The sequence below is a fragment of the Pelodiscus sinensis genome, chromosome 1, assembly GCF_049634645.1.
Source record: "Pelodiscus sinensis isolate JC-2024 chromosome 1, ASM4963464v1, whole genome shotgun sequence".
Classification (NCBI taxonomy): domain Eukaryota; kingdom Metazoa; phylum Chordata; order Testudines; family Trionychidae; genus Pelodiscus; species Pelodiscus sinensis.
Window position 1 is genome coordinate 329,003,392 of NC_134711.1, and position 11,744 is coordinate 329,015,135.

An 11,744-nucleotide genomic window follows, 5' to 3' on the forward strand; every position below is an offset into this window, starting at 1 on the left:
TATTCCTCTTGCCTCCTGTGCCTCCCAAAAATGCCCCAGGAGCCATCTCCTATGAGCCTCCAGCAGCAGGGCCACGTGAGGGCGAGATGGCACAAGCCTCCTGGGGACAGGACTTTCCCCCCACCCCCACTCTACCCCCTATGGTCCCCAGCCCCACTCTCCTGAGGGTCCCCCTTATCCAACACTCTCCCCCCCCCCACAGGGACTGCAGCCCGAGAGCTCCTTACCTCCATAAGGACGGCCCCAACGGTGGACTTCCCCACCCCAAACGTGTTGCCCCACCAACCAGTAGCTGTCTGGGTTGGCGAGCTTCCACAGGGCGATTGCAACCCGCTTCTGCAGGGTGCTGGCAGGCCGCAGGTGGGTGTCACATCACTGGACCGCAGGGGCGAGCCAGGCACAGAGCTCGAGGAAGGAGGCCTTGCACATTCTAAAGTTCTGCACCCACTGCCGGTTGTCCCACCACTCCAGGACCAGCCAGTCCCACCAGCGTCAACTGGTCGCCAGCCTCCAGAACCTTCTCTGTATAGTGGGGTGTGGTAGCCAGAGTGGAGCAGCCGCAGCCACCGAGAGTGTCCCCAGAAGGAGCTCAGGGTCCAGGCCCTCTAGGAAGAGGATGGCAGCTGGCAGCAAATGCTACAAAAACTGCAGCATGGCCTATAGGGCCATCACCTGCCCCGGGGCAGTTCTGGCTTCCATAGCACACTCCGAACAAAGCCGTGGCATCCCCCAAAAAGCCCAGGGCAAGCACAGCAGGCACTGCTGATGCTTTGCTGTCCCGCAAAGAGGTCCGCAAGCAGGCAACAGCAGCAGCAGAGAAACGGCTGTCCAGGGGGGTCCTTTTAAGCACGTGTCTCTGCAAGGCTCCGGCACCAGGACTCGGAAACAAATGGTGACCAAAAGCCCTGGCTGAAGCGGTTCCAGGTGGCCTTTTTTGCGAGAGCGTGTCCTATGAGTCTGGACGCTCCCTTGCGCAAAAGCACATCACTTTTTCGATGCGCTTTTGCAGTGTGGACGCACTCTTGCACAGGAAGTTTTTGCGGAAGATCTCTTGTGCAAAAAGCTTCTTGTGCAAGAAGCCTGAAGTCTAGACAGAGCCCTAGTGAAATAGTTTGTCCTAATAGCCAATCTAGACCTCCCCGACTGCAACTTGAGACCATTGCTCCTCGTTCTGCCACGTGCCACCACCGAGAACAGCCTCTCTCCATCTCCTTTGGAACCTTCCTTCAGGACGTTGAAGGCTGCTACCAAATCCCTCCTCGCTCTTCTCTTCTGCAAACTAAACAAGCCCAAATCCCTCAGCCTCTCCTTGTAGAATATGTGCTCCAGTCCATCATTTTGGTTGCCCTCTGCTGGACCCTCTCCAATGCATCCACATCTTTTTTGTAGTGGGGGACCCAGAACTGGACGCATTACTTCAGATGCGGCCTCAGTATTCAGGTAGGGTAATGATACATGAACACAGACAGGATCACCCCTTTCAGCAATGCGTAGCTTTTCCAGTGAAACCTGACAAGACGTGCAAAATGTCTCATATGTGACATAATTATGTCATAATCACTCAGCTTATGAAGAAAATGGGGAGCAGCGTCACAGGGATGTCATGTGGCGGATCCCCTCCTAGGTTTTAAAAAGATGCAAATGAAAGCAGTGAGAATTCATGATCCCAACTATATCTCCCAAATCTTGGGATCTAAATTAGCCAATACACTCAAGAAAAGGATCACGGGGTCCTCAGTGATTATTCTGTGAAGAACACTTCAGCAACTGTCGAAACTGTGAAACGAATGTCAGGAACCATTAACAAAGGGAGAGAGGAGACAACCAACAATATTTTGATGCCAGTATTTAAATCTAACACCTGGGACCCTGGGAGCAAGTTGGGTCCTCTCCCCTCAAAAGCGATCTCTTTAGGAATGGAAAAGTGCATCTGTTTGTTTGTACAAAAACTTTTCCTAAATGGTCAGAGGTAGGACCACAGAATTGGTGGGCACCTTCCTCTTATCATAACTGAAAGCAAGGTCAGGGTTTGGTTATGTCTGGCCAATGTGAAATGCCTGGAATTCGATTGTTTCTCATCAAATGAAAAGGAGGGGAATGACCACACGGAACAGCAAGGGACCAGAGGTGGGGAGAGAGACAGCTATAACCCATATAACCCAGCAGGTGGAGGGGTTGCAATAGGGAGAGCTTTCTGCTATATATTTCAAAGAGTTTGCCTGTTTGTGTGTCTGCTTGTTTGCATGTCTGTCTGTCCCGTAGTCAACTACAGCAGCCATGGAGATGCACTCCTCTGTGGCAGAGTCGTTATAATAGTGACATAGCTGGGCCCAGAATTCCTGGGAAGCACTCATTGTAGATTCTTAGTACAGGGATTCTTAGTGTCCCAACTTTGGGGTGTTCTCTTTACACCAGATATTTCCCTGACCCTGCCCAGGGACTGGTGCGTGGAAGAGGCAATACAGAAAAAGACCAATGACATCACAAAGTGGATTATAAATGGGGATTACACATGTTTGCAGTTTGGAGATTTTGACTACTCTGGAGCCTTGTTTGGATGTGGCATGGTATCATAGAATCACAGAACACTAGAACTGGAAGGGAACTCACGAGGTCATCAAGTCTAGTCCCCTGCCCCCACAGCAGGACCAAGCACCATCCAGACCATCCCTGATAGATGTCTGTCTAACCTGCTCTTAAATATCTCGTGTCAGGTAATCTGGGACTCTCCCCACCTTGTAACCCGCTACTGATGACCAGGACTCTTGACAACACACACGTGTATAGTATTATTTGCGGGCATGAATGTGCAGTGGATGAGGTTAGTGTTGTAAATGAGAAAGAGGACTTAGCGTATTACATACCTACACTGTGTCCAATGTCTGCCTGCTCCCCCATCCTATAGGGAGGTCCCTGCTTTGGATCTAACACAGCCTGGGAGCTGATCTTGTCTTTGAACCTGGAGGCAAAACAGCATTGAATACTGGAGCTTATTCCATATCATCTGTCACTAGGCTGCATTCCCCATTCAGTAAGCGACCGACTCTTTCCCTGGCCACCTTCTTGTTGCTAAGATACCTGTAGAAACCCTTCTTGTTGCCCTTCACATTCCTTGCTAGATGCAACTCCAGTGGAGCGTTGGCCTTCATAATTATACCCCTGTGTGGTTGAGCAATATTTTTCTATTCCTCCCGAGTCATCTGTCCATGTTTCCACTGCTTGTCAGCTTCCTTTTTGTTTTTAAGTTCACCAAAGATTTTTTTTTCTGTTCGACCAAGCTGGTCATGTACCATATTTGCTCTTTTTGTTGTTGTTGTTGTCAGGATGTCCTTGTGCTCTCAACAATACTGCCTTAAAATGTAGCTAGCTCTCCAGAAAGGCCCTTCCCGTTTCTGTCTTATACACTGTCCCTTTCTTCATGAGTCCCGACATTTGTTGAGCAACGCTAGTTCAAGGTTAGAGCAAAGGTGTTGGGGGGAGGGGTGTCAGGACTAACTGTTCTTATCCGTAGTTCTACCACTGCCTCATTGTGTGTCCTTGTGTAAATCATTTTACCTGTACATGGCTCCATCCATCCATGGCACAGGGATAATGCTGACTAAGCAGCAGAGCCAAAGAGCTTCTACATGAAGTGATGGAAATCCTCATCCAAGACTTAGACGAAGCTTCGCCCTTGAGCATCAGCCCCTTGGAAACGTAAGTCCTGCAGCTCCAGAGTGGATTCCGTATATTCATGTAATTCAGGGAAGATGTCCTAGCACATTCTTACCAGCCAGCTCTGCATGGAGCTCAGTCTGAGAACCTGAGCCCCAGGAGAAAACCTTAGGCCCCTTTGTGAGTAAAGAGCCAGAGAAGCCTGTCCCGGACCTGTTTGGGTCTCATGCTGTAGATGATGGGGTTTAGCATGGGAGGCAGCAAGTGGCACACATTGGCAATGAGAACATACAAATAAGGGGGCACATTCTGGCCAAACCGGTACATAAGGGAGGAGAAGGCTCCTGGGATGTAAAAGGTTACCATGGCACAGAGATGGGACATGCAGGTCCCAAAAGTCTTATGCCGGGCTTCCTTGGTGGGGAGATTGAAGATGGCCTTGAGGATCTGGATGTAGGACACGATAATCAAAACCAAGTCCAGACCCAACACAAAGAATAGCACAAAGAGGCCATAGTAACTACTGACATGAGTGTCGGCGCAGGCCAGGTTCACCACAGACATGTGTCCACAATACGGTTGGAGGACAATGTTGGTTTTGCAATATGGCCACCACCTCGCCAGTAAAGGAAAGGGCATTGTGACTATACCACTGCGCAGCACCATGGCCAGGCAGATCTTGGCCACCACCTGGTTTGTGAGGATGGTGGAATGTCTCAGGGGATGGCAGATGGCCACGTAGCGATCAAATGCCATGGCCATGAAGATCCCAGACTCTGTTGTTGAGAAGCAGTTAAAGAAGAACATTTGGGCGAGACAGGCACTGAAATCAATCTCCCTGGAGTTGAACCAGAAGACTGCCAGCATTTTGGGCAGGATGGTGGTGGAGAGCATAATGTCAGTGAGGGCCAGCATGCAGAGGAAATAGTACATGGGCCCATGGAGGCTCCGATCCATCTTCACAATGTACATAATGGCAAAGTTCCCCAAGAGAGTTATGGCGTACATGGCAGAGAAGGGGATGGAGATCCAGATATGGGACTCCTCCAGGCCAGGAATGCCCATCAGGATGAAGATGGAGGGGTTGGTGAAGTGGGTGGTGTTGGAATTGGACATGGTTTAGGAAAGAAGGGAGTCCAAATCTGAAGCAGAACAGTGTCTTCCGCATGTACCATATGCTCCTTTGACTGCCCGTCTGTGCCCAGTCTCCAGGGTGATGGTCGAAGTACCAATGCCTAGATGGAGAGAGAGTTTTAATATAGGACCCTACACTCACTACTGGAGGTTGTTCTCATGTGTGAAGAAGACTGGTCACTCTTCACACACTGAAAAATGATGTTTTCCTAATTCAGGGGTATGTGCACAATAGAGTCTCCTAGGGCCCATTCCACATTTGATGGTGCTCCAGGAATAGCAGGAAACACAAGGACGTCTGAGAACTAAAAAAATACCACAAGAACCTTTGCCAAGACAAGTGCCCAGAGGGAACCATTGGAGCGACAACACAGACTTGGATGTCCCTGAGAGCTGCACCATGAAAGCAACTGCCTCATGAAAGATAATGTGTTGATACCTAATAAAAGAAATGGATTCGCACCCGCTTTGGACCTGTGCTCTGATTTAGTCACCCAGTCTCTCTAGAGCATGGTCGGGACGGGGGCCGCACACAAGTGAGAAGCAGAACAACCCCAAAAAACCTCACAGTGGCCCCTGTCTGAGAGGGAGAAAGACATTCTCCACATTCCCCTCGTACACCAGAGCCTTGCGGGGGGAAGGTCAGGCTAGTAGATTTGCTGTGCTCCAGCCCCTCGAGTGAATTGGGGAGGGGGCTGGAGAAGCAGCATGGGCTCCCCAATGTTGGGGGGAGCCCTGAGCCTCAAGGGCAGGATCCAGGCTAGCCGGAGGGTGCATCCAGCCCCTGGGCATTAGGTTCCCCAATGCTGCTCTAAAGCATATAGCAGATAGAATAAGGGATTGCAGAGACAGGCCATGAGATGGGGGGTGCGACCATATGTGGACAGACAGAAAAGTCTGGGACTGTTCACTTCAGAGAAGATACAAAGAAGGGGGCAACTGAGAGAAGCAAGGAAAATAAAGAATGGAACTGATAGCATTCAAAGAGACAGCAGTTCCCAACTAGTAATACCTAAAGCAACAAGGAGTCCTGTGGCACCTTATAGACTAACAGATGTATTGGAGCATAAGCTTTCGTGGGCAAAGACCCACTTCGTCAGATGCATGTTCGTCAGAAGTGGGTCTTTGCCCTCAAAAGCTTATGCTAACATAAGAACGGCCATACTGGGTCAGAACAAAAGTCCTTCTAGCCCAGTATCCTGTCTACCGACAGTGGCCAGCACCAGGTGCCCCAGAGAGGGTGGACCGAAGACAATGATCAAGCAATTTGTCTCCTACCGTCTCTCTCCAGCCTCTGACAAACAGAAGCCACGGACACCATTTTATCCCCTGGCTAATAGCCTTTTATGGACCTAACCTCCATGAAATTATCTAGCTTCTCTTTAAACTCTGTTATGGTCCTAGCCTTCACAGCCTCCTCTGGCAAGGAGTTCCACAGGTTGACTACACGCTGTGTGAAGAAGAACTTTCTTTTATTCATTTTAAACCTGCTACCCATTAATTTTATTTGGTGACCTCTAGCTCTTCTGTTTAGGGAACTAATAAATAACTTCTCTTTATCGGTCCGCTCCACACCACTCATTATTTTATATTCCTCTATCATATCCCCCCTCAGTCTCCTTGTTTCTAAACTGAAAAGTCCCAGTCGCTTTAACCTCTCCTCATATGGGACCCGTTCCAAACCCCTAATCATTTTAGTTGCTCTTTTCTGAACCCTTTCCAAGGCCAAAATATCTTTTTTGAGGTGAGGAGACCACATCTGTACACAGTATTCAAGATGTGGGCGTACCGTAGTTTTATACAGGGGCAGTAAGATATTCTGTGTCTTATTTTCTAACCCTTTCCTAATAGTTCCTAGCATCCTATTTGCCTTTTTGACCGCCGCTGCATACTGCATGGAAGTTTTCAGAGAACTGTCCACGATAACTCCAAGATCCCTTTCCTGATTTGTCATAGCCAAATTAGCCCCCATCATACTGTACGTATAGTTGGGGTTATTTTTCCCAATGTGCATTACTTTACACTTATCCACATTAAATTTCATTTGCCATTTTGCTGCCCAATCACTCAGTTTGGTGAGATCTTCTTGGAGTCCCTCACAGTCTGCTTCTGTCTTGACTATCCTAAACAGTTTTGTATCATCTGCAAACTTTACTACCTCACTGCTTACCCCTTTCTCCAGATCATTTATGAATAAGTTGAAAAGGATTGGTCCCAGGACTGACCCTTGGGGTACACCACTAGTTACCCCTCTCCAATCTGAAAATTTACTATTTATTCCTACCCTTTGTTTCCTGTCTTTTAATCTGTTCTCAATCCAAGAAAGGACCTTCCCTCTTATCCCATGGCCATGTAATTTACACAAGAGCCTTTGGTGAGGGACCTTGTCAAAGGCTTTCTGAAAATCCAAGTATACTATATCTCCTGGATCCCCCTTATCTGCATGCTTGTTAACCCCTTCAAAGAACTCTAATAGATTAGTAAGACAGGATTTCCCTTTACAGAAACCATGTTGACTTTTGTCCAACAAATTATGTTCTTCTACATGCTTCACAATTTTATTCTTTACTATTGTTTCGACTAATTTGCCCGGTACCGAAGTTAGACTTACCGGTCTGTAATTGCCAGGATCGCCTCTAGAGCCCTTTTTAAATATTGGTATCACGTTGGCTACCTTCCAGTCATTAGGTACGGAAGCCGATTTAAAGGATAGGTTACAAACTACAGATAATAGCTCAGCAATTTCCCATTTAAGTTCTTTTAGAACCCTTGGATGAATGCCATCCGGTCCCAGAGATTTGTTAACATTAAGTTTTTCTATTTGTTCCAAAACCTCCTCTAATGACACTTCAATCCGGGACAGTTCCTCAGATTCATCACCCACAAAGGACGGTGCAGATTCGGGAATCTCCCCAACGTCCTCAGCCGTGAAGACTGAAGCAAAGAAATCGTTTAGTTTCTCCGCAATGGCTTTATCGTCCTTGATTGCTCCTTTTATAGCTTGATCATCTAGGGGACCCACAGGTTTTTTAGCAGGCTTCCTGCTTCTAATGTACTTAAACATTTTGTTATTTCTTTTTGAGTTTTTGGCTAGCTGTTCCTCAAAATCTTTTTTTGCTTTTCTTATTACATTTTTACACTTGATTTGACAGTGTTTATGTTCCTTTCTATTTATCTCACTAGGATTGGACTTCCACTTCTTAAAAGATACCTTTTTGTCCCTCACTGCTTCTTTTACATGGTAGTTAAGCCACGGTGACACTGTTTTAGGTCTCTTGCTATGTTTTTTTTAATTTGGGGTATACATTTAAGTTGGGCCTCTATTATGGTGTCTTTAAAAAGTTTCCATGCAGCTTTCAGGGATTTGGCTCTAGTCACTGTGCCTTTTAATTTCTGTTTAACTAACCTCCTCATTTTTGTGTAATTCCCCTTTTTGAAATTAAATGCCAGAGTGCTGGACTGCTGAGGTGTTCTTCCCACCACAGGAATGTTGAATGTTATTATATTATGGTCACTATTCCCAAGTGGTCCTGTAACGGTTATTTCCTGGACCTGATCCTGTACTCCACTCAGGACTAAATCGAGAATTGCCTCTCCCCTTGTGGGTTCCTGTACCAACTGCTCCAAGAAGCAGTCATTTAAGCCATTGAGAAATTTTATCTCGGCTTCTCTTCCTGAGGTGACATGTATCCAGTCAATATGGGGGTAATTAAAATCCCCCATTATTATAAAGTTCTCTATTTTGGTAGCCTCTCTAATCTCCCTCAGCATTTCAATGTCAGTATCGCTGTCCTGGTCAGGTGTTTGATAATATACCCCAACTGCTAATTTCTTATTATTGGAGCATGGAATTTCTATCCATAGCGATTCTATGGAACATGTTGATTCATTTAATATTTTTATTTCATTTAATTCTACATTATCTTTCACACATGCTCTAATACATCTGTTAGTCTATAAGGTGCCACAGGACTCTGTGTCACTTTTGCAGATCCAGACTAACACGGCTACCCCTCTGATACATAGATACCTAGGCTGTGTCTAGACTGGCAAGTTTTTCCGGAAAATCAGCTGCTTTTCCAGAAAAACTTGCCAGCTGTCTACACTGGCTGCTTGAATTTCCGCAAAAGCACTGACTTCCTACTATAAGAAATCAGTGCTTTTTGTGGAAATACTATGCTGCTCCCGTTCGGGCAAAAGTCCCTTTTGCGCAAAACTTTTGCGCAAAAGGGCCAGTGTAGACAGCTGAGATTTGTTTTCTGCAAAAAAGCCCCGATTGCGAAAATGGCGATCAGGGCTTTTTTGCGCAAAAGTGCATCTAAATTGGCCACGGACGCATTTCCTCAAAAAGTGTTTTTGCGGAAAAGCGTCCGTGCCAATCTAGACACTCTGTTCCAAAAATGCTTTTAATGGAAAACTTTTCCATTAAAAGCATTTCCGGAAAATCATGCCAGTCTAGACATAGCCTAGGTGTCTACTTCCAGCTGAATTGTTTGTTGAAACTTTTAGGCTTAATAATTTTAGTCAACTCCAAGGGAAGGAGTCTTGTGAAAAATTCTTAGAAGTGTTGCAGCAAGGAACTATAGCTCCTCCATGCCATCCAGAGGTTAAAAACAAGTAAGAGTCCCCCATTTCTTCCTGTTCACAGGAATACATTTTCCAAACCTTCATGCGTTGCAAATAAAATTTCCTGTGCTGGGTGTCTGCTTCTCACTGTTGTTTTTCTCCTTTGTGTGTGTGTGTGTGTGTGTGTGTGTGTGTGTGTGTGTGTGTGTGTGTGTGGTTTTTTTTCAATTTCAGATAAGTTCAGGTGACTTATGGAATAAATCTAGGAGAAAATATTTATTGCCCATGTTGTTCCAGCAGGTAAAAGAGAGGTATCCCCCCACATTTAACAGCCAGAGGCGTGCTGAAATTAAGGAGGAGAAGGTGGAGTCTCTGAGCATTCTCACACTGCTGGCTTCCCTGGTATTTACACACTTCTCACTGAGATTTCCTTCAGTGTGGCCTGAGCAAATGATGGGCCTCAGAATTTGGCCTCATATTTTACATCTCCTACCGACTGCCATCCTGGAGAAGCCAGTGTTCCACCGGATTGTGGCCACCTCAGAGCTGGAGGGCTAATGAGCTGGGCTGGGAGGGGGCCCACAGGAAAAAGAGACATTTTGGCCAGTGATTCTGAAGCAAACTCATCCCTAGTGGAAAGAGCCCTGGGATGTGTCATGGCTGTGCAGAGCAGGAAACCCCACGGACTTACTCTGCGTCCCACCAATCCCACGTCGCCCTAAATCGTTCGAGCAGGGGAGCCCCTCAGCGAGAGATGGGTACCTGTGAATTCTGAGAGGAAATTGTCTTCCCTGAGCACCTACCTCAAGCAACCATGTTCCCACATTTTCTCACTCCATCGTCTGCAACATCATCCCACGCCGAGAGCTGACACAGGGACGTGCACCATGAATAATATAGCTCTGTGCAGTCCCAGTGGGGTTTGATCAACCTCCACAGGAGAAACGGCCACTGGGTGTAAACAGGCTGCACACGCGCCTGTCTGTGTGTCCCTGCTCTTTATCCAGTGTTAGGAGTAAACACTCATTAAGGGACCTTCCCAAAGTGGGCTCTGGGCTGAGTCAGAAAGGAATTGGCTATTCTGTGTATTTGTGTGTATTTTATAATTATAGTCAATTAGGAAAAAGAGCTAGCACTAAGGACTAGCTCTCCATGGGTGTGACTATACAACACCCTTACCTCAAAATAAGCTATGCAATATGAGCTATACAAATTGTGCAGCTGATTTCGATCTTATTTTGAAATAAGGCGCTATTCCGAAACCTCCCTTAACGCTTGTGCAATGAGGTTTGCAGGGAGGTCGGAATAGCAAGCCCATTATATTTTGGTATTACTGGCTTGCTCTTAAGATGTGGAGGTATCCCAAAATAGCTCCTCAGTATAAACAGAGCCCATATGGCCTTATTCCCTATAAGTTTCCAGGAAGGATGGATAGAGAGGAGGGACGTCTGAATAAGGAGCCTGTTATATTTTGATATAACGGGCTTGCTCTTAAGATGTGGAATAGCTATTTCAGAATACCAGAGGTATTCCGAAATAGCTCCACTGCTTAGACATAGCCCATAGGGTCTCATTCCCTATACACTCCCAGGAGGGATGGATAAATCGGAGATTAGACATGTACAAAGGCTGATGCCTGAGAGGAGACACTTCTGTGAAAGCGCACGGCTGCTGCTGAAAAACCAGCGATCTGTAATTATACTTGGTAACTATCTTCTTACTGGGCAGCGTTTTTTCATTGAGAAAACTTGAAATCTCCTAACAAAGAAAGGTCCCTAAACAAACACAGGAACAAATCGACACACCTTTAGAGCCCCGACCAGGGTTGTTCTATCTATTACCCAAGATCCACAAACCTGGAAATCCCGGACTCCCCATCATCTCGGGCATTGGCACTCTTACTGAAGGACTGTCTGGCTATGTGGACTCTCTGCTCAGACCCTACGCCACCAGCACTCCCAGTTACCTTCATCACACTACGGATTTCCTGAGAAAACTACAATGCATAGGTGATCTTCCAGAAAACACCATCCTAGCCACCATGGATGTAGAGGCTCTCTACACAAACATCCCACATGCAGATGGAGTACAAGCTGTCAGGAACAGTATTCCTGATGATGCCACAGCACAACTGGTGGCTGAACTCTGTGAATTTATCCTCACACACAACTATTTCAGATTTGGTGACAACATATACCTCCAGACCAGTGGCACTGCTATGGGCACCCGCATGGCCCCACAATACGCCAACATTTTTATGGCTGACCTGGAACAACGCTTCCTCAGCTCTCGTCCACTTACACCCCTTCTCTACCTACGCTACATCGATGACATCTTCATCATCTGGACCCATGGGAAGGAGACTCTGGAAGAATTTCACCATGATTTCA

The 11,744-nt window shown here is 46.7% G+C and overlaps 1 protein-coding gene across 1 annotated transcript; it reads right to left on the reverse strand.

The window, feature by feature from the left end:
- Window positions 1–1,741: 1,741 nt before the first annotated feature.
- On the reverse strand, window positions 1,742–4,770 carry LOC142829230 (olfactory receptor 52K2-like). The gene is made up of 4 exons (XM_075928131.1): window positions 4,393–4,770; window positions 4,061–4,344; window positions 2,865–2,959; window positions 1,742–1,776 (listed from the first exon to the last, which is right to left on the reverse strand). Exons 1-4 carry the CDS (start codon window positions 4,768–4,770, stop codon window positions 1,742–1,744), a joined length of 792 nt encoding a protein of 263 aa, XP_075784246.1.
- Window positions 4,771–11,744: the final 6,974 nt, after the last annotated feature.